The 22,196-nt window shown below is 50.0% G+C and overlaps 2 protein-coding genes across 7 annotated transcripts in view; both read left to right on the forward strand.

Moving 5' to 3' along the window:
* Nucleotides 1-12,621, forward strand: part of PALB2 (partner and localizer of BRCA2) — a 19,448-nt gene extending 6,827 nt beyond the window's left edge. For 4 of the 6 annotated variants that reach the window (XM_088801155.1, XM_019750189.3, XM_088801154.1 and 1 more), the window contains 9 exons: nucleotides 460-1,289; nucleotides 1,591-1,662; nucleotides 3,258-3,419; nucleotides 4,463-4,548; nucleotides 4,810-4,971; nucleotides 5,977-6,093; nucleotides 9,645-9,732; nucleotides 10,806-10,954; nucleotides 12,133-12,621. In XM_088801155.1, the coding sequence (XP_088657281.1) occupies nucleotides 460-1,289; nucleotides 1,591-1,662; nucleotides 3,258-3,419; nucleotides 4,463-4,548; nucleotides 4,810-4,971; nucleotides 5,977-6,093; nucleotides 9,645-9,732; nucleotides 10,806-10,954; nucleotides 12,133-12,343 (1,877 nt within the window). In that variant the 3' untranslated portion in view covers nucleotides 12,344-12,621. Of the gene's footprint in view, nucleotides 1-459; nucleotides 1,290-1,590; nucleotides 1,663-3,257; nucleotides 3,420-4,462; nucleotides 4,549-4,809; nucleotides 4,972-5,976; nucleotides 6,094-9,237; nucleotides 9,733-10,805; nucleotides 10,955-12,132 lie in introns of those variants that run through there. The other 2 variants (XM_074322853.2, XM_088801152.1) reach the window with 2 other exon arrangements.
* A 2,217-nt stretch (nucleotides 12,622-14,838) lies between these two features.
* Nucleotides 14,839-20,114, forward strand: NDUFAB1 (NADH:ubiquinone oxidoreductase subunit AB1). Its single transcript, XM_074322673.2, has 5 exons — nucleotides 14,839-15,045; nucleotides 17,286-17,408; nucleotides 18,438-18,525; nucleotides 19,182-19,281; nucleotides 19,959-20,114. Exons 1-4 carry the CDS (start codon nucleotides 14,878-14,880, stop codon nucleotides 19,271-19,273), a joined length of 471 nt encoding a protein of 156 aa, XP_074178774.2. The 5' UTR covers nucleotides 14,839-14,877; the 3' UTR covers nucleotides 19,274-19,281; nucleotides 19,959-20,114.
* Nucleotides 20,115-22,196: the final 2,082 nt, after the last annotated feature.

A 22,196-nucleotide genomic window follows, 5' to 3' on the forward strand; every position in this document is an offset into this window, starting at 1 on the left:
AGTAAATAACTCTTTGCTTGAAAGGGGGTCTACGTTTCGTTCAGTGAGGAGAGCCAGCATTTTGTAGACTGTCTTCTGGTAGCCTGCTGGAATCATAGTTTTAGAGCCGAAAGGACTTAGAGATTTTTTTTTAGTCCGGTTTCCCTAGGAGGGACAAGGGGAAGTGAAGGGAATTGACGTGCCCCAGGTCACACCGCAGATCGGTGGCCAGTGGCCAAGCTGTGACTGGACCCCATCTGTCTTCCCCCAGCCGATGCCGCAGCACCGTACTGCTTTTGGTACCAAAAGGGGACCTGCTAGTTAATTTAACCACCAATCTGGCTGGTGTTTGAACGGTGCGCCCTGGTTTCAGAGCCCTGGATGGGGAACAGAATGAACAGGTCCAGGTGGGCATAGGGTCTCACTCTGCTGGGTTCATGCCTCTTGTTGGATATTTGTTATTGTCGCTCTCTGTTTTAGGGAAGGACAGTCACTGCCAAAAAGAGGACCCTCTTTCTTCCAGTGAAGATGCTCGTGTAGCTTTGGATGAGGACGTGGGCAGTGCTCCAGCTCCTGAGAATGAAAAGCTGAGTTGGAAGCCGCTGTCGTCTTTCCCCCGAATCACAGACTTCCAGCTACCTGAGGAAGACTTTGGACCCCTTAAGCTGGAAAAGCTGAAGTCCTGCTCCGGAAAGCCGAGTGCGCCTTCTGGGTCCAGAAGGTCCAGACGGAGGCATCGGGAGGACGGGAACTGTGTCGCTGTGCGGGAGCTGACCCCTCGGCCAACTGCCCGCCACGTGGAGGACTTGGGAGAGCAGCTGACGCTCCGACCAGGACAAGCTTGTCGTCAAGTGCCCGAGCCGGAGCGCCAGCGTCCCAGGAAGGGCCTTTCTTCTCCCACGTTCCTTTTCACCCCTTCGGCTACTCTGGCGCCTGACGATAAGGACACACCCACAGCCGACACGTGCTCACCCGCTCTCCCCCTCGTCGGCACGACTCCAGCTCCGGGCTCCCAGGCTCCCTGGGCCGCAGTGTCTGCGGAGCTTGTGGCACACACGTGCTCTCCATCCCCGCTCTCTCCCCTGCAGGCCCCCGTCAGCCTTGCTGGTGATCGTAACCCCTGCGCCAGTCGCACCCACCCACCAAGGTTAGACGGCAGCCTGCCTGTGTCGAGCCATGAGGGACAGCCTTCCTGGGACTGCGATTCTGGTCCCCAAGCCACACCTCTGCCCACCGAGTCGTTCACTTTCGAAGAAAATCAGCTCTGTGCAGACACGTGCCTGGAACCGTGGCGACGTCCCACCAAACAGGTACGGCCCCCTCCTTTGTGACGTTGTCTCTGAAGGAATGACGTGCCTTGGGGAACACAGCAGCCTGATGTCCCTACACAAAGGGGTCCTTAACCCGTTTAAGACTGTTTTAACCCGTTCCCTTGAAGCGACTGTGAACATGACATGCATTCTGGGGAAGTTAAGACCAACTAAAAAGCATATTTTTGAAAGCAGGGGGATCCTCGTCACTTTGTCATCAGTGGAATAATGTGCTGTATGAAGTTCTCATCCTGATGGCAGCATAGAGTGAGGGTTAACGCTGTCCCTTTCGTTTCCACAGACTGAAGTAGCAGACGGTCCCACTTGTGACAGCTTTAACCCAGGCGACCTGCAGTTGGTTTCAAAGTTACAGGTCAGAAGACTGTTACCTTTTAACGTGTCCTGCATCTTACACGTGAAAAATGTACTGGATTGACAGGAAAACTGAGAAGAATTTGATCAGATAGCTTGTCATTCGTCATTTAATACTGTTAAGTAAACTCAGGAAAGTCTTTGTTTTTCACCATGTTTACCTGTATTTATATTTTGAGGTCGTCTCCTGAAGAAGTTGATATCAACCTATTGCCAAAAACACCTTTAACCAAAGGAACTGAACTTGGTATCAAAATTAAAATCAGGCAATTTGACAGAGGGAGAGAGAGAGGAGTCCGTCAGGCTCTCCTCCCCAAACGGTGTAGTGTTTCTAGAAGAATCCCTGGGGATTTATAAGAAAATGGGTAGTGATCTAGTGGGGGGTTCACCCTTTCATACGCCGTGTGACGTATGTGGTTCTGAGAAATACAGATTACGGCCTTCTGTTAGTAGGTCCTGGAAATACATAGATTGGCCTCGTGTCCTAACCGGGCCGTGGGTTCCTCAGGCTCAGCACTGTTGACTTGCGGGGCTGAGGCTTCTTTGTTGGGGGGGCTGGCCTGCCCACTGTGGGGCGTTTAGCAGCCCCCTTGGCCTGTTTCCACTGGAGCCAGGAGCACCCCCACCCCAGGTGTGACAACCAAAACTGTCTGCAGTCATTGTCAAGTGTCCCCCAGGGGAGGGCTGCAAAATTGCCCCCAGCTGAGAACAACTGGTGTAGAAGAGCGAGCCTTAGCTCCACTTCAGCTGTTTCTGCCAATTACTGGCTGTGTGACCCTGGGCAGATGAGTCAGTCTCTGAGCCCCAGACTCCTTTTCTATAAGATACACAGTAATACCTACCTAGGTCATTTCAGAGCTCCTCTTGAATCAATCTGAATAACTTAGTTTCTTAAGGAATCAACCATTTCATTTGTATCTTCAAATTTGTAGGTGAAAAGTTATTTATTACTCATATTTCTTTTGTCTGTATGTGCAGTTCAGCCTCTTTCCCTACAACCCCCCACTTCTAAAAGTGTTCCTTTCCTGCATCAGACTTAAGAGATTTGTCCATTCTCTTGGTCTTCCAGAAAACTAGTTTTTGTTTGTAGTGACTGTTAATTGAGGTTTTCTTGTTTCCTGTTGCATTTATTTCTGTTTTAACCTTAATAGCTCCTTCCTTCTGCTTTTTGCTGTGTTTCTCTCATTGTTCTCTTACTAACTTTCTTGAGCTGCTTGCTCACTTTATTTTTATCTCTGATGAATGCCCTTATGATTCTCTATTTGGGGTTCTCTTGCTGTGTTTGGATGCCTTCCACCCTCCTTGCTGTTTGTTTAGTTCATCAGGGTGTTTAATTTCCTAATGGGTAAGTTTTGTGGGCTGTCTTTTTCTGGTCACATCCGAATTTGTTCCAGTCTGAGCTATATTTTTTAATTCTATGACAGTACAAGCGTGTTGGGGCAATTGTTTAGTTACCTAAGCGACCCACATAAACTTCATTACATTGACTTGGTATTTCCTCTAATCCTGTAACCCATCACTTTGCATATGTATTCTTTCCATAAAGCAGACCCCAAATCCCCATCTCACAGAACCATTGTTGCCATTGTGTGTCAGAACCCTTCAGGGTCCTGCTCGGTGGACGTGAGTGCGCTGTGGTGGGAAATCGCTGGGCTCCAGGAGCCATGCATTGTAACTGCTTGTGAATATGCAGTTTCTCTCTGGAGACCGCTGGACACTTGGCAGTGGGAAGAAATGTATTCCTGGCACTTCACTGAGGTGAGTCCCAACCGTAGAGCTGAAAGAGACCTTTGCAGCCATTTGCATGATAATGTAGGTGGGCAGCTTACCAAAAAAAACCCCAAAAAACAAAAACAGGATCTGTGACCATGTAAGACAGAGAGATGAAGTTCTCCCCAACGTTTTGTTATGAAAAATTTCAAATACACCAAAAAATTGTGCAATGAGCACCCGTGTACCTTCCATCTAGACTCTGCTCTTCACGTTGGGCTTTATTTGCTTGTCACACATTTATCCAGAGATAGTTTGTTACATGAGACCTGTTGGAGCAGTTTGGGGTTTCCTGGGCATTCCAACTTCTTGTGAATAACCCGTGCACCTTACCTCTCACTTCTGCTTCTTTTCTACGTGTGTTTTCTTCCAGTCCTTGCCCTGCAGACATATCTTACACGGTCGCCATCCTAGTGTGCTTAAAATTGTTTCTACACATTCTTCATGCTTATTTATTCAGAGCTTTATTTATTTTTCCAGCTTTCCTGAGGTGTAATTGACAAATACAATTGTAATATATTTGAAGTATACATGTGATCCTTTGATACATGTATCCAATGTGAAGAACCCCCAACGAAGTTAATTAACACGTCCGTCACCCCCAGTTACCTTTCTTTGTGTGTGTGTGAGAATCTACTCTCGGCCGATTTCATTCGTGTTCTCCAGTGTGTCCACAGCTCCAACTGTGCTTTGTATAGGGCAGCTCTAAATATTTAGTCAATGAATACACTTACCTTAAATGGCTGCATGATGTTCCTTTCATTGACATGTCAGAATTTACTTATTCCCCTGTTGTTAGAGGTGTAGGTTGCACTAAATAAGTGCTACCGTAAACGCTGTGCGCGTGTGGCTTATCTGGACTTATAGCTCATCAGAAGGCGGGTTTGCTGAGCCTTCTCACATGTGTCCAGATGTTGGAAGCCGTCCTGGTACAAGGAGAATAGAAAGGAATGCAACGCATTTTGGAAAATTTAGATGAATTCAACATGAGTCAAGCAAATATAATGTGTTGGCTGCTTTGTTTTATTCAGGTTCCCGTGTTACAAATAGTTCCCATGCCTGATGTGTGTAACCTGGTGTGTGTGGCTTTGGGGAATTTGGAAATCCGAGAAATCAGGTATGTAATTCTCAAGGGGGGGTTTCTTCTTCCCTGTTGTCTTTGTCTCTGTCCGCTTGTTTTGAGTGCAAGTTATAACCCGGGCTTGAGTCTTCAAGGAATCTGAGTTTAGGTCTGAAGAGAGATGTGTTAACCAAATAAACATAAAACTCTGAATAGAATGACATTCTGGATTGAAGTTTCCATTTGGAATGTGAACTTAGTCCTTTAATATCAAAAGCTTGCCTGACCTCTATGCATTGTTCCTTCTATTGGTTTTAGGGCATTACTTTGTTCCCCTGACAGTGGGAGTGAAAAGCAGGTGCTCCTGAGTTCTGGAAACATCCAAGCTGTGCTTGGCCTGACAAAGCGGAGGCTAGTCAGTAGCAGCGGGACCCTGTGTGATCAACAAGTAGAAATCATGACGTTTGCAGAAGACGGAAGGTAAGAAAAGCACTGGATGATTGTAACTACCAGACAAGGCATGATTTTATCCCAGGGTTTCAGAGAACGTTGGATCCCGGCGTCTTGTTTTTCTGTGCTGTTGTCGGTGTGGTAACGCAGGTTCTGCAGCTTACAGGGGGGGACGCAGGACATGGCAGGCAGGAAATCAGCAGGGGCGGCTCAGTGGGTTCTTCCTTCCGTCTTCTTTGAAATCTCCGTGTGTCCCTTAAGTGTACCTCAAGGTCCCAGCCCCTTTTTTTGTTCCACACACTTGGTTCTCAGGGCTTCCATCACCATCCAGATGCTGAGTACTTGTGAACACACAGTTCTAGCTGAGCTCTTTCTTGACCTCTACACCTGCATGCCTATTTATTAGACACCCCGTGATTACCTCACATGCAGCGTGTTGGAAACGGGGCTTGTAGCATCTGATACGTCTGCCATATACTTGTCACACTTTGTGGTCATTATTTACATCTTTCCTAATCAGAGGGCGTGGCTCTTGTTTGTCTTATTTATTTATGTCTTGTTGCAGTAATCCAGAGAAGAGACAAAGAGGTTCCTTAAATCAGGAAAGTGTTGGAGGAGATGGGGAGAAGCAGGCAGATCTGAGGGAGATGAGAGCATGAAATCATTAGGACTCGGTGACTGAGTAGGTAGAAGACGTAGATCACGATCGTGTCCAGGGTTCTGGCTGGTCACCTGGGTAGGTGGCGGTACAATTCGTGGAGACAGGAATACAGAAAGAAGCACGAGGCTTAATGAGAGCCGGGGAGTTTCACTTTGGATATGATGAGTTTGAGGCGCTCGCAACATATCCAGGCAGATAATACAACAGTAATACATGTTCACCGTAGAAAGTTTAGAATGTACATGTCTTCTGGTTGAAATTCTTTTCCGGTATTAGGTTAGTGTTTATTGTGTAGGGTTCAGTGCTAGGAGGAAGGGCTGCTTAGAAACTGCTTTGGTACAAAATACTGATTCTCATGACTGGTTTTCACATAGAAGCAAAGAGAAACAGTTGTTGACGCCGCCTCAAGAGACGTTACTGACTTTCGCCGAGGTGCAGGGGATGCAGGAAGCGCTGCTTGGTACCACGGTTATGAACAGCATTGTTATCTGGTACGTTTTCCCTCCCGGTTTCCTCATCGGTGACACAAGGTTGCACCTCGAATGTCACAGGGTTGTTGGGGTTAGAGATGAGACTCTAAATGTGACTGTGCTTTTGTGGGTATGTGGTCCGATGCCCTGTTCTGTCTTCACAAGGACATCGTACTCATTCAGACATCGTGAAAAAGGTTGGTCTGTGCAGACTGTTTTTAAAAATCAATGAAACTTCATTGTTTTTTTTAAAAAAATGTGTGACTGTTCCTGCTTCTGGTTCATGGCCGAGTGGCTTCTATCAGACTGCCTCTCCTGCCTCCAATAACTATAAACTCTGGACAAAATATAAAGAACAACCCTCTGAAGGCACTGGAGAGTGAGAAAAAGAGGAAAGATACGGGAGGTTCAACACTAAGAGAAAGGAAATGTCCCCGGGTGAGTTTCCTGTTCTTACGGCTTCTAGTCAGAGGGCAGGCCCCAGTCTGCACACTGGGTGGCCGAAAGCTTGATAGAAAACCTGTCCTACTGACTTAAAGGACCGAAGGACAGTGGGTGGCCACGGCAGCTAGACAGTGAGTGAGAAAAACCCCCCAGAAGTAGAAAGCCAGGAAAAAGTCTGGCTGGCATCTCTGCGTAAATAGCTGCTGCTCTTTAAACGACACGTATGCAGGGTGGGCTCGAAGCAGCCCAAGTAAAGGCAGAAGGAACTGAACTGGCTTCCAGCAATTGGGATTTGAGTTTAGCCATGTTAACTGTTTAACTAGGAAAAAGATCATTGTTCTTCAAAGGAAGTTAACAGAGTGCAGAGTTCACGTGAAGTGTCATGCACGCTGTGTAGAATACGATCCAAAATTACTAGATCTGTAAAAAATGTTTCATGAGAGGATCCAGGTGAACAGATTTGTGCCAGGGAAACCGAAGTCAGGGCGTGGCCAGCCACCTCTCTTTCCCGACCGCAGGGAGAAGCATACCTGGCCATGGGACTCGCGGGGTTAATCTGTGTTAGGAGAATAGATTGATTTGTTTTCTCAGACGCCTTCTCCATTAACTGTGTCCTGGGGGCAGAATGGGTCTTGGTAAAGAGAAAGTTAAGATAATCAGTGTCACTGCTCCCTTGCTTCTTCTGCACCTTCCAGCCCTACGACTGGACTAGGAAAGCATGGTCCCCGAGAGAAACTGCCCCTCCCCACCAAGGAGCCTCTGGCGTTTGTCCGCATCTAGTCTGCTGGGAGGGAGACCGGGGTTTCAGGCGTCCTGCTGTCTAGAGCAGCAGATTGCTTTGGTATGCGCCTCGGTTTCTGCACATAGGTCTTATTTAAGGGTGAGGTTCCTCACGCCAGTTGTCTTTTCTATTCCTCCTGCTGTTTCTATGATCTGGACCTGCACTATTCGGCTCCTAGACGGGTAATGTAACCTAGGAGTCGGCCTCCTTGCCGTCAGTCCATGCTCAGCCTCCAGGTCCTCTTCTGTGCTGTTGTTTTGTCAAGCCTTCCACCCAGCCCTCCCCCTCCGCCCCAGAAATAAAACCTCCGAGGGGCCCCCGCTTGCTGGTCTTCAGCTTCCTGTGCTTTATTACAAGAATTCCTCTTCGCCTCTTCCGCGCTCCTTAGCTGCCCATTTTCTTCTCATCCCTCAGTTCTGCCCTTGGGCTCGTCGTAGTCCTTTGGCATTTCCTATATGATGGGTCCCAGCAGAATTTGAGGTTGGGAGAGGACCTTTACACTTAGCTTCTAAGTGTACGTGTAGCCGCCAAGTTTAAGGCCGATCTTCTGCCCACCTGTAGCCCTGAGTTCTGTCGTGTCACCTCTGCCCTCACCGGCATTTCCCTCTCTGAATTCATGTTGCCCTTATTTTTCACACAGCATCCGCTACTTTGTATTATGAGAGTCCTTGACGATAGGTACCACATCTCGCATCTGGTCTCAGCCTGCCGTAGCTCGTTGCTGCCGGTAGCTACTCAAGGTTGTATGGCTGTACTGTCTCCATAGCTGCCTGTGACCTTTGGGGCTCTACATAACTTTGTGTTTACGTATAGCAGCTATTCGTCTTTCCTGTTGAACTCCTAATGTGTTAGATGTCTACAGCGACTCGTATTATACTCACTTTGAAACTATTGCTGAAGGTCTCAATATTTAATCTTGGTCGCTATATTAACTGAGTTCCCCTGGTTCAATCATTTAATAGATATTTGGGTCTTTACTTATATACCGTTCTCTGAGAGATGAAGATGGGAATCAGAGACGAAGCCTGGTCCCAAGGCCCCTAAAATGTCGTAGGTAAATAAGGGTGCTTCACAATTCAAAATATGCCGTTCCTGTACACGTCACACAAGGTCAAAGTGACAGAGGTTTGGGGTTGGGGGAGGAGCAATGACTAAATACAGAACACACAGCGACCTCTGTAAGGGACACACCCGTTCTGGTCCCCTCTTGTTGGGAAAACCTGGCACAGGTGCATGAGAATTCAGTCTGTCTTCAGTTCTCATACACAGTACCTGGTCCTTAGTAAGTTCGGAAGTATTGAATGAATACATTACACCCTCTTAGGGTCTGTATTAAATAAAGAAGGAGGCACACGGACAGCAGTACGTGGAGATGGAGGTGAGGCGATTTCTGGGCACTGGTGCAGCAGGAGGGAGTCAGGGAGTCCGAAGGGAGTTCATGCAGCTGGCGGGGGTCGGACCCGAGGCCTCAGGCATGGCTGGAAGGTTGTCAGCATGGGGATGGGGTTGGTCAGTGATGGGGGAGCACTGGAACGGATAGTTTGGATCAAGACATAGAGCCAGGAATATGCATAATATGCTGTACGGACAGTGGGAAGATCGCAGATACGGAAGCAGTGAGTGGTGCAGAATTGCAGCGCTGGGTCCATGAGTTGTCAGGACCATGAAAATAAGCTGGCGTTCTGTGTGTGACTGACAGGAGCCAGCTGGACGTGGGCCATCGGTAGTCTCCCATGATGGAGCACTGCCAATGTCACACGTCCTCAAGAAAGCTAAGGAGTGTTCCCGACAGACTTTCTGTTTTCTTCTTTTTTGTATTCACCCTGTTCTCTCCTCCCTTCTGTTTTTTACCCCAGCTCGGTCTTCCCTTCTCGCTCCATCATCTTGATCTAGTGCTAGTGTAAACAGATGTCAGAGACATAACTGTACGTCTATTGTAGGTGTCATCTCTCACCTAACCAAGTTGGGTTTCCTGACCCCTGTCTTCCATGGAGAACGTAGGCGTAACGAGAACTGTGACAAAATCATAAGGATAGAGCTATACCACGTGCCTAATGTCAGTACCAAGTACAAGAAGACAATGGAAAGCTTTTCTCTTGGAATTTGGAGAGATTCCTCCCTAGTGGCACAACAGTCAATCTAAAGCTCAACTATCAAATCAGACCGTTGGCTAAGTTAAGCGAGAGTTCTAGCTTTAGCTCAATTTGTGACTAAACAAAATGAAGGTACTGTGTCCCTTAGTTTTTCCGTTGATTCCCTCCTAACGGATGCCGTGATAAATAAGAATATTAGTGAATCCCAGTTTGCCAGAAGAGTTTTATCAGCTTATTTATTTTTGGTGTCTAAGGAATTTAAAAACCGGTCAGCTTCTGAAAAAGATGCACATTGGCGATTCCTGCCAAGCTTCCGTCTGTCACAAGGCCTATTCTGAAATGGTAAGTACCCGTCTCCTGGGACCGCTCTGTGTCACTCGGTCTCACTGAGTGAGAGCAGCCACCTAGGAAGTAATGAATAACGGACCCTCCCTGGTGCCTAATTTCTCACAATTAGGTAGCAGTGTTTGTTGTTTCTTGGAATTTATGGATGAGAATGTGTTGGTACAATATGACTGCTTGGTAAGGTTTCTGGCTTTAGGACCTGAGGGCACACATTTCCTTCTAGCTGTGAATTTGTGCAGGGGAGTATTATGTCCGTTACCAGACCTGGCTCCCGACCGCACTGCCGTCTGATTGCTGACGTGAGCACACACCCTGAGGGAGGGTGGTAAATGGTCTTGGGCCCATTTCCTGTTGGGGTTTCGTGCTCTCGCGTGGGAGCAAACAGCTCCTTAGCCACTGCATTAGTAGACTTGGCATCCTGCCTGTGTGGGCATCTGAACAGGTAGGAGGTGTCTGTCCGTGAGGCAGGGATGACCGCTTGAGTGTCCCCCGTTGAGCCATGAGCAGAGGCAGTAGCGGCCAGCTCAGCGCTGTTATCAGACCATGTAATTTAAAAGCCGGGAGGGATCTGTAGCACGTTTTCCCACCGAAACAACCATGTGTGATGGTGCCTTTTTTGGTCCCTCTGATGCTATGAATAGGCTGTTGTAGACTGGCCTGAAAATCCAGTCACCACTTATGAGGGTCCCCTTACCACATGGGAAAATGTGTTCTGAATTTTCAAAAATTAACTGACAAATGAACATTTCTAGTTTGAGAAGTCCCTCCACGTGTTTCTGTGGCCGCCTTCCCTATGCAGCATGGATGGCATAGGAGGGAATTGGTGCGTTAGCTGGATTCACACCTGCAAAGGCTGCCTGAACACGGGGGGTGGGGGGTGCCCTGCCCTAAGAAGCCAGAAGTCCAGGCCAGGGGTAATCTCAGCAGTTCCAGCCTGAACAAAAGTGAGCCAGTGGCGACTCCTGGCTACTTACAAGCCTGTCGGTTATTCCTATGCTTCTTCGGTTGTGTCTCTGCCCCCAAAAGACTCATGCAGATTTCTTTGGTTATTAATTTTTCTCCTAAACCAGGGGCTCCTGTTTGTTGTTCTGAGTCACCCCTGTGCCCAGGAGAGCGAGCCGTCGGGAAGCGCAGTGTTTCAGCTGCTTGCAGTGAACCCCAAGACAACCCTGAGCGTGGGCGTCATGCTCTACCGCCTTCCTCACGGGCAGGCTGGAAGGCAAGTGTGCGACGTTCTGAAAGACACTGGTGCTCTTATGGAAGCGCACATTTCTGTGTCCCTTGGCTGAATGGAAACGTGGGACACTGTAGGTCACAGAAGGCTCAGAAGGGGGGTGAAGAGGGGCGCTTGGTAGAGCGGTGTCAGACTTCAGATTCCCTGTATCCCGCCCCCATGGCTCTGAGCAGTGTTGTATGTGTATTCAAGCCCTGCTTTGTCCCAGAGGGAAAACATTTTAAATACAAACAGTAATGAATGTTCTCTACATAGAACTTAGGATTTATGTTCTTTCCAGTAAGAAAAGTTTTACATGTACTTTACATCTTTACTTTGAAAGTGGACTGAGCCTCCGTCGTGTAGGCCGTATTGATCCACTGAAAAATATTGATCTATTGGTGATGAGAGGATCTATTTATCAGTGGCACTCGGCAAGATGTCGGTGATACGGCAGTAAGGAATGCCGACCCATTTTTATTAAGTACTTCCTGTGCATCAGGGTCTGTGTAAGCGTTTTGTATCAACGATTTCCTTAAACCTCACAACAGTCCTGTAAGAAGGTGCTCCCATCGCCATGTCCCTTTGTCACTGAGGATGTTAGCTTGCTGGGGTCATGCAGCTCTTACTTTGTCAGGATTCAAAGCCAGGTAGCTGACTGCAGAGCCCCTGTCTTAAAAACACAACCAGATTCCGCCTGGTGATTGTTTCTGTGGGAGAGACACCCACCGACCATGGAAATAGGATCATGTCACACAGTGACAAGGGCTGTGAAGAGGAAACAGGATGAGGTGAGATAGAGTGGGAGCAGAGTCGGTAGGTGTGTCCGGCCCTGGGGGCGGGGGGGTCAGCAAGGGCCTTTCTGTGGGGGTACCAGGCTGAAGAATGGCAAGAGCCCAGCCATGCCAAGGTCTGGGCTTAGAGCCCGCCGCGAGACGGAAGACGCTGAGGGCACTGAGTTTGGCTGCACTGAAGAGTGGAAGGCAGGCCACCCTGAGCTGGGGTGCAAGGGACAGGCTGCATCAAGAGAGGCAGCTGTAGGTGGCGGTCCAAAGGGAGGCATTCAGATTTCCAGGTGTTTGTCTTCTTGTTGCTTTGGGGAGTGTGGTTTTGACCCTTTCTCTTTTCTTTTCTTTTTTTTTGTAATATGTGATTTGAATTGTCTCTTCTCTGCTTGATGTTAGGTTCCTGGAAGGTGACGTGAAAGGTAATTTTGCAGCCGCCGTGTTGACTTCTGGAACCATCGCCATTTGGGACTTGTTTCTGGGTCACTGCACTGTTCTCCGCCCGCCCATCTCGGACCAGAATTGGTCTTTTGTTAAATGGTCCGGAGCAGATTCTCATTTACTGGCTGGACAAAAAGATGGAAATATATTTGTATATTTAATAAGTTAGGGTTAGGTAAGGACACGATGTCCTGGCTCTTTCTGGCCTCCTAGTGCTTCCTGGAGTTGTTACTGTAAAGGAAAATACCTACATGACATTTAAAATAATTCCTTGTATTCTTTCAGACAGACTTTTTATTCTGACGGTGGTAGGACTGCTGATCTCTAATGTTCATTTATACTTCGGGGAAAAGGACTTCACTGTGATTTTTGGAATTCCTCTCTTGGCACATTTGCTTTTAAAGGTTTACATAAAGCTTCAAATGTTAATAAATACGTATTTTGATACATTCTGCTTGGCATATATTTTTTCCCATCCTATTAAGATCATTTTCACAAACAAGAACTAATTATTTTACTACTGAAACAGTCAGTGATGTTTGCATAGTAAGAGTAAATTTCAGTTAACTTACTATACTGAGGCAGGAAAGGACTGGCCGGAAAGGTTATATCTATTGGATGTGACAGTTTGAGATGTAGTGCTGAGCTTTGTGACAGGCGTCAGTGGCTGTGGCGGCCGAGGGGTCGAGTGGAATCTAGATTTGAGTGGATTAAAGAGTGACTAGGATTAATGAGTGGATTAATGAGTAACGAGTGACTAGGAGGTGGGGAGTTAAAGACTGAAAGTGTAGATTGTTTTCGAGAAGCTTGGCTCTGAAAGGAAGGAACAATGGGAGTATCAGAGAGGCGTAAAGGTCAGTGGACAAGGCTCCTGGCTGTTGTTACGCCAGGAGAAAGTGGCATGTTCATGGGCTCAAAGGAGAGTCAGGAAGATGACGATGGAGGGACAAGAGATAACGGGAACGCGAGGGTGAGATGAAAGTGCACATGGGCTGGAAGGAGGTAGGGACAAGTGCTGAGCTGGCGGGGTGACGTGTGCAGGGAGCTAACAGAGTTTATGCTGTATGTCCTTTGATGGCTGCTCTGAACAGCACTCGTGTACTCTCTCAAATCTTCCCCACCTGCTGAGAACTCGATCTCAATATTGAATCTTTTACCCCACAGGCCATGTAGGGAAAGAAGGGAAAACCAGTTCTCCCAAAATACGTCATTTAAACACAAGGTGACTTATTATGTTTGACCCAAAGGATTAAATGGAAGACAGAAACACAGATAGGTCATGGGAAGAGGTTCTCAAGCGTGGGCTTGGAAGGTTATCAGGCTCCTCTGTGAGTTCTCCTTCTGTTACTGCTGGATGTCACCTTCAGGGTCTGTCCTATGGGTCTGCCCCAAAGTGTGACCGGGAAGTTATGATCAGAGGCTGGTGTGTCACTGGTGACTTCAACAAATCTTATGGGCCCTGATCCTGGGTCTCCGTTCAGGTTTTTGGTGCCAATCAGTTTTCTGCAGAAATAGGAGGCTGCCACTTAAAATGGAGCTCGGCCATTTACCCACTGACCACTCGGAAGACGTAATGCAATTGTTCTTCCAATTGCTGAATTAACAGAGAAGTGGTGCCAATGAAATCGGGTGCAGGAGAAGCCTGGTGTCGACGGCTAGCACTGCCTTACAGACTTGCTGGCATAACAAAGAGCAGGTGATTCCTGAGCTTCTGTGTTCCTTCCCCATTGACCAAATCAAATACACCTCCTAAGAGAGGCCCTCCGGGACCACCCCATCTGAACTAACACAGCTCCTGTGTATTATTATGTAATACACTGTCCCCTTCCCCGTTTCGTTGTTCTTTGTACTTATCACTGCTTCCTGCAGTTGGGTTTTCTTGGGGGGAGGGGGCATATTTTATTTGCTTATCGTCTGGCTTCCCAGTAGAATGTAAACTCTACGAGAACAGACTGCCTGTCTGGCTTGTTAACTGCTGTAGCCTCCACAACTGGCACATAGAAGAAACTCAATTTTTTAGTGAACACATAGAAAGAATTTGACAACAGAGGGATCATACTACGTATTCTACTTTAAATGAAAGGCATTACACTTTATTTTAACAAAAAGAAACATGTAAAACTGAAATACTCAGTTTGGAGTCATTTTGCTATATGTTTGGATTTTAATCAGTATCTTTGGCCTCCCTGCTAAGAAATGCGAGTGAATTAGCACACTTAAACTTCACCCACTTACCCATTTATGTGAGCTATATTATGTATACGTTGTTTTAAAACACGTATTTTTTATCGTAATTCCCACACTCATTAGTCATATATTTAAATCAACTCGTATTTTTACATTATTTTATACTGAGTTTTTGACCTACTGAATAATTTTATTACCCATGGAAGAACTGCGGTATCCAAACTTTAAATAAATGTGTTCAGAACTTTCAGAGACTAGAAGACATAAGCTCCTTTCTTGCGGCCGTGATTAGTGTTTAGGGAAAGACAGTTGCTGCGCAGGTTCAGTTCTGTCCCTCGCCACCCCTTCGCCTGCACGTCTGGATGGTTGGACCGCGCGGCCGCAGGGCGCAGTGCCGCCAGGGGCCGCCAGGGGCCGCCAGCGCCCGGCGGGGCCCGGCAGCGCCGCTCCTGCGACGAGCGGCAGCGGAAACTGACCCGCAGGGCGCGGCGCAGTGCATCCTGGGTCGGCGTAGCCATGGCGGCTCGTGTCCTTTCCGCCTGTGTCCGCCGACTGCCCGCGGCCTTCGCGGCGCTTCCACGGGTCCCCACGCCGGCCGCTGCCCGGCCGCTCAGCACCACCCTGTGCCCCGCGGGCATCCAGACGAGGCCCGGGGCTCCGCAGCCGGCCTCGCGGCTCGCGCAGGTGACTCGCGGTGACTTTGCTGGGGCTTGACAGGGGTCAGGGCTCGGGCCCGCGGGGGGAGGGGGAGGGTCAGGCCGCGGGGCCGCGCCGGCCGCGGGCGGGTGACCGGGACTTCGGACTCGCGCTGCCTCCCGCTGCCCGACGGCGCTGGGGGGCCCCCCGCCCGGAGGCCGCGCCGCCCCGTGAGCGCAGCGCCGCCGACCCCCCCGGCTGCCTCGCGCCCGGGCTCCGGACGCGCCTCGTCGCCGCGCTGAGCCTCCGTCTGCACGTGCGGTGCGGCGCCGGTCGCTGCCTCGTGGAGGTGCGACGGGGCTCGGAGCAGGTGGGGCGGGCAGAGCACGTCGGGCGCTGCTCGCTGGGTTTTCAGATGCGGGTGGCGGTCAGTCAGGCGCGGTGACAGCGGGAACTGCCGTGATGGCTCCTGCGGGGCACTACGGACGGGCGCCGGGGAAGGAGACCGCGCGCCTGCAGCCGTCCCCAGAGCGGGCTCCTGCCTTCCTCCCCGGGGCGCTTCTCCCCCGTTTCCTGGCTTCCTGGGAACAGGGCAGGAAGCAGGTGGGGTCTGGCTTGTTTTGACCTAATGAAGCCCCTGAGCCAGAAACCCTCCCGAGGGCGGTGATTTTCAACCCAGCTGCACATTCCAGACACCTGGGGTAGCTTAACCCCCCCACCCCCGCCCAATTCTGATTTACTCCCAGGGATGAGGCCCTGGCGTGGGTTTTTAACTTCCCCCGGTGACTCTGAAGGCACCCAGATTAACAACTGTCTTAAGGTGGGACAGATTCCCAAGGTCAAGTTGAGAAACCCTTTTCAAACTCAGGGACTGCATGGTAATTGTGGTCTCCACCTTGACTCATGTTAGAATCAAGAGGATGCCCTGGGCCAGATGAGGGAGACTCTCTCGAGGAGGGGCCGGCATGTCTGTTCGTCAGTCGCCACGTGATTCTTTTTGCAGCTTGTGTTGAGAGTTACTGACACTGTAGTGGATTCATTTATGGTGCACTGATTGCGCTGTCGCCTGAATCAAAGACCGAAAGTCACCTGGAAATTAATTAAGGGTTAAAAGAGCAGCCCTGTAGAGCTGCTGGGTGTTTGGTTCCTGAGACTGACTTCAACCTGCGGCAAGAGGCAAAGTGACTGTCCCTATTCTTACGTCACTGATACTCAGACTCGACTGTGCATACAGATCCCCTGGGTTAAGGAGCAGATTCTGGGAAGGGCCGAGAGTCTTCATTAACTGGGAGCTGCTGCTGCTGCTGCTGGTCCTGGGACCGTCCAACAACAGCAGGGCACTCGAAGATGTCCCCCTGCCACCGCCTGGGTGTCACGGACACCACAGGAAGCCTGTTGTCTCTGTTTATGAAGTGGTTTTGACGGAGTCCGCCCAGTTCACCACCTCACAGCCTTTGTGCAAACCTTTTGTCATAGGTAGTGGGCCGGTGACATTCCCACATGAGGGTCTCCTTATCACCATCATCAGACAGGAAAGGAGACCGTTAACTTAGACAGAATAGAGCAAGTGCTCCAAAGCTCTGGAGTGCATAGAAATATTCTTTAGAACATCCCTGAAAGTCTGCTCTCTTCAGCTTGCTGATTAAACCTGATTTTTTTTTTTGGAAGATAAGCGTTGCTTATACAGACGTGTGTATAGGTTGGGTTCATTTGGCAGTGTTTTTATTACCATTTTCCATGGACCTTTGTGAGTATCCATGACCTGAGCCCCAAGAAGCAAAACCTATTTTCTGTGGGAAATGCCCTAAGCGCTCCAGACCGCAGATGTAAACTCCGCTCCAGAAGGCGAACAGCCAGGCACAGATAGATCAGGGACGTCCTAGGGAGCAAAGTCGCGTCAGCCATTGTTTTCTCTCATTCTTTATGGCGTCAGGCCCCCTGATGTGCAATCTGGAGCGCTGGCCCCGTTTCCTGAAGGAACCCAGTCAAGACGCTGACACCCAGTGGAATATCAAGAGACTGGGGGGGGTCCTCAACTGTGACAAAGCTCAGAAAGGCTGGTGGCAGGAAGGCAAGCCGACCCAGGGGACAGTAGCTGCTGGGGCCCCAGCAGACCCTCTGGTGTACGGTCTCAGTGCTGCCTGAGTACTCAGCACGGTGATGCGGGTACCTAGTGGCCACAGTTAGAATCAGATGGGGTGGCTTCTCTAGTGCCCTAATGACATTGTGACCGAGGTCCTCAGTCTTTTCGTGTTCAACGACCACGTCCCTTCCTGCCTTTGCCCTAGGTTCCTGGCAGTGTCCCGCAGCTGTGCCGCCAGTACAGCGACGCGCCCCCTCTGACGTTGGAGGCCATCCAGGACCGTGTGCTCTATGTCTTGAAACTCTACGACAAAATCGACCCACAGAAGGTAATCAGTGTGGCTTAAATGTTCTCTCTAAATGAGTATTTGATCACATGGTACAACATTCAAAGGGTCCATTCAGAAGGATGTTCAGCCACCAGTCTCTCGGCTCCCAGCCACCCAGTCCCCCTTCTGGGAGGCAGCTGGTGGGACCAGCTTCCAGAGGTTCTCCGTGCGCATGGGAGGAAGTGTACACACACGCACGTACACGTGTGGAGTGTGTGCTCTGTGAGCCGTCTCCCACCCGTGTACAAACACGGTGGTCGTACACCGTAAACACTGTCCTGCTGTTTAACTCAGTGCTTGGCGGTTTTTCTCACAGCGGCACGTAAACACCTCCTCTGATCATTGAATCTCTTGGGGGTAGGATAGTGGGGCTTTTGTTTGTTTGACAGATGACATATTAATTTCAGGTGTAGAACACAGTGACCTGGCGTTTGCATATATTATGACTTGGTCACTACAATAAGCCGAGGTAACATCCAGCACCACACACAGTTACAAAGAATTTTTTTCTTGTGATGAGGACTTCTCAGATCTACTGTCTCAGCAACTTCCACATATGCAACATGGTGTTCACTGTAGCCACCACGCGGCTTACTCCCCAGGGTCGTTTGTGCTTGATGCGGGTTTGTGAAGAATTCGTCCTGGCCAGCTTGAGAGCTGAATTAAAGGCAGAGTGGCAGTCAGCACTGTCGGCTGTTCTTGAGGGACAGCATGTCCCTTCTCAGGTGTGTCGTCGTTTATACGGCAGCAGGAAAAAGCACCCGCTCGTGTCCTTCAGAGCAGGGAGCAAAGGTCTTGATAAAACACGTAAAGGGAAACCCACCACTAGTAACCAGTTCTGCACACGGTTAGGTGAGCTGACACGTAGAGCACGCCAGGTCTCTGCGGGCGCCAGGCAAAGGAATGGCAGTGCTGGCTCCTTCCATATAGAATAAAGCGCGGTCATGATCAGCATGGCCCCACTCAGCCACCCTGTGAAGCAGCAGCGCTCCCAGGCTGAGTCCTGTGTTTGCTGTTCCTTTCTTGCAGCTCTCGGTCAATTCCCATTTTATGAAGGACCTGGGCTTGGACAGCTTGGACCAAGTGGAGATTATCATGGCCATGGAAGACGAATTTGGTAAACGCGCGGCCGAGCGTGGGGTCCGCACGGATCCTTGGTCTGGGTGGGTCACAGGGCCAGGGAGAGTGGGAGTCTGAGCTGGGATCGGAATCGCATGTGTAATGGAAGCAGGAACCCCACACACCGTGGTTTCCTGCACACTCCAAGTTCTCCTCATTTGGGACAGTGAGTTGTGCAGATGAGACCTGGGAAGGCTCCACAACTCATTTTTGGGGTGAATTGCCAGCAGAGAAACCAAGGGACTTGAGGGCCGTCCTGCAGAGTAGAACTGCGTTCCGATTCCCCTCAGCGTGTGCTGGCTAGAGGGATGGGACGTTAGGGCAGGGAGGCGTCGGGGTTCTGGGGGGGTGATGAAAGTATTCTAAAATTGGTGATGGTGCACACGCTTGCGAATAGGCTAAAAACCACTGATTTTACACTCTCAGTAGGTGGATTTTCTATTACATGGATTATATCTTAACACAAGAACCACAGAGTAGACCCAGTACGATACACACATTGTCCAGAACACAACTGGCTCACGGCCTCAAGGGGCTTTGAGGGTGCTGGAATCTTCTCATGTCCTCGTGGGTGTCACAGAAGTGGTAGGTGCTGTCAGTGCTGGAGGATTTGCTGTTTCTACACTCATGGACTGTTGTAAACTTTACTTTCAGGGTTTGAAATTCCTGATATAGATGCGGAGAAGTTGATGTGTCCACAAGAAATTGTCGATTACATTGCAGATAAGAAGGATGTGTATGAGTAAAGTACCAGGTAAATGACGGCTTACAGAATGACCTTCCCCCGTAGAATGGATCTGCCTGGGGTTCTTCAGTAAAGTAGGACTCGGGAGGAAGTGGGAAGTGGGAATGGCTGACACGGGGGCTCTCACAGGGGCCCCCGCAGCCGTCGTCTTAAACCTCAGGAGGGTTCAGAGCCCCTCACTCCTGGGTCCTCCCTGGGGGGTCAGCCCTCATCAGAGCAGTCTTGTGGGAAATACTGAGCTGGGTAGCCCCGCCTGCCGTCCAGGAAGTGGGGGTGCCTGGCTTTTCCTTAGGCAGACAGGCCTCATGGGCGAGAGGATGGACTCGAGTCAGATGCCCGTTTATTCTCAGCGCGGCTGCACCCTGTAGGTCTGGCCATCATGGGCAGGCTGCGTAGCTTCTGTGAGCCTCAGTTTCCTCATATGTCAAATGGGGATAAAAGCAGGGCCTACCTGGGGCTTTTATGAAGGTCAAATTCAATAGTGGGTGTGAATCCCTTAATGCTGCGCTTGCTGGGAGAGAAGTGTCAGTAAACTCCAGCTCTGGCGACTTCGGCTCCAGCATCACCAGGTGGAAAGACTTGAAATGTAACGTTAGTGCCCGTAACTGCAGCCACGCAGGGGCATCAGCTCCGCGCGTCAGGTCAAGTTAGCGGCACAGACGCTGACCTGCCCGTGTCTTTGCCAGACCCTTCCTCGCCGAGAAGACTCGGAAGACAGGCGGTGTCTGGCCGTGAGGACGCAGGTCAGCCCTGTAGCTGACATTGACAGACTGATTCTGTTCAGACTTGTATTTAAATTGTCTAAGTGTTTTTGCCCTTTGAAAATAAATCTATGAAACCAACATTTTTCTCCATCTTTAGTTTTTTTTAGTGATGTCTGTTAAAGTGCTTGTTATACTGACTTCGCTTAATATTTTTAAAGAGCTGTCTGATCGGTCATTGATTTTCGTGCGGATCAAAAACGTGTGACTTCCCCACACTGTATCTGAAATCAGTTTCTCCCATCACCTTCACTATAAGGAATGAGTGTGTTAGTGACAAAAAGACTTTTTGCCTCAAAAAACGTTTCCTGTGACACACACACACTTGTGGGTTCATTTCTCCTTCCTGTCCTAAAGCTCTTTCCTCCTGGAAGGTCAGTGTGACGTCGTGTCCCTTTGTGAGACATAGCAGTGCCGGCTCGGCCCCTTGGTCCTTAGCCCTGTGGTGGGTCTTCGGGTTAAGGTGCCAGCTGTTGATGAGGGTTACTGCCATATAGTAGTTCTCTGCTTTTATTGAGCTGTGTGGTTTGTAGGAGGGAGGGAAGCAAGGGCCTGTGATAAGTAGGGAGTCGTGTCACACATGGCGGGCTGGCTGAGTGACTCTCACCTGCAGAGTCGTGGGTCAGGCCTGGCATCGGGCGCACTCACACCCGCCTCCCGCCCTGGGCACGGCCGTTGCCAGCAGCTCCTCCCGTGTCACTGCAGGTGTAGCAGGCAGGCGCACCCCCCTTCCCCCCACCCTTTCAGCAATACGAAGCGTCCGTTGTCTCCTGGTGCCGTTTTCTTGAACTCCTAACAAGCTGCTCTTGGGAAACTGCAAAGTGGAACATCTGGAGGTTGGCACCTTGCTCAGGATGGCATTTACCAGCACAGCTGTGTGCTTACGAGGCACGGGGGCTCCACTGGGGAACGAAACGGTGCCTGCTGGCAGTGCGTGCGCCTCTGACGGCAGTGTGCCATCATCTAACATCGGGACCAACTGTTCTGCTGTTTGAATCCCCACGGCAGCTGCACATTTCACCCCAAGATGCATCTGGCTGTTTCTGCCTAAGACCACGAAGCCTAGCAGTACTGCCACCCAAGTGATGGCTTTGCTGGCACCGGAACCACTCACCTGAAGCGGCCTATTCGCATCGTTCTGCAACTGTTCCAAGCCCTGCAGGAGCCAGAATCGGAAGAAAATGCAGTCACACAGACCATTCCTTGGTGGTGCCTGCGTGTTCACCAACCTCAGGCTCTTCTGCTCTAAGAACTTCCTGGAGTGTTTGGGAGACGTGTGCCCCTCCGGGCAGGCGGCAGCGGGCCAGGGACTGCGTTCTGAAGCGTGTGAAGGACAGAAGTCTCGTGGCCTCCACAGACGCCTCTGAGGACCTGTGTCTGCTGCGGGCGGTTCCCTCTGTAGGAGGGGGGCTGTGAGGCCGGCCGTGACCGGCTTCCAGCCCTGTCTCCCGGCTGCCATGTCACCCTTCTCACTGTCCCCCAGACAGCAAGTGTCCTCACTCAGGGACAGTCATGCGCCGACCACATGTGCAGCATGCCACCAGGCAGGCCGAGTCCCACACAGGTAAGGCGTGTGCCTCCACTCCCAGAAGCTCCCCCTCCAGTAAGGGACACAGTGGCCCCATGTGATGTGTCACGTGCAGATCACCAGCAGTGCGGCCACACGGCCGCGACACCAGGAACTGAGAAGGAAAGGCGGCTAGAATCGTTGAACCTGAGTCTGATCGGGAGGAAAGATCCAGAATGTGGGGCTTGAACAAAATCAATGTCATGGGGAAAAAGGACAGAGCAACTATTGTGAATTAAAGGAGGCCAGGGATGTGCCAACTTCAAGGAGATGTGAAGCCGAAAAGGATTAGAGAAAACACAGAAGACATTTCGAAGACAAATGGGTTGTTTGTAGGTGATAAGCCAACATTACGTTTCTTAAGTATAATAACTGGTAATAGTGGTTGGACTACCCGTATTCCCAGGAGCTACCTACTGAATACATAGGGATGAAGCATCAGGATTGCAGCTGACTTCCAAATGGGTCAAACAAAACAGCAACATGGTAACTAGTGATTAGGTGACAGGCACACGTATGCATGTGTGTTCACTGCTGTTCTTTCAACTGTCCTCTGAAATTTGTAAAAAGGAGAAAATTCACGATCCACATAACAA

The sequence above is a fragment of the Rhinolophus sinicus genome, chromosome 10, assembly GCF_057876585.1.
Source record: "Rhinolophus sinicus isolate RSI-liver-muscle chromosome 10, RSI-T2T, whole genome shotgun sequence".
In the NCBI taxonomy this organism is placed as follows: Eukaryota; Metazoa; Chordata; class Mammalia; order Chiroptera; family Rhinolophidae; genus Rhinolophus; species Rhinolophus sinicus.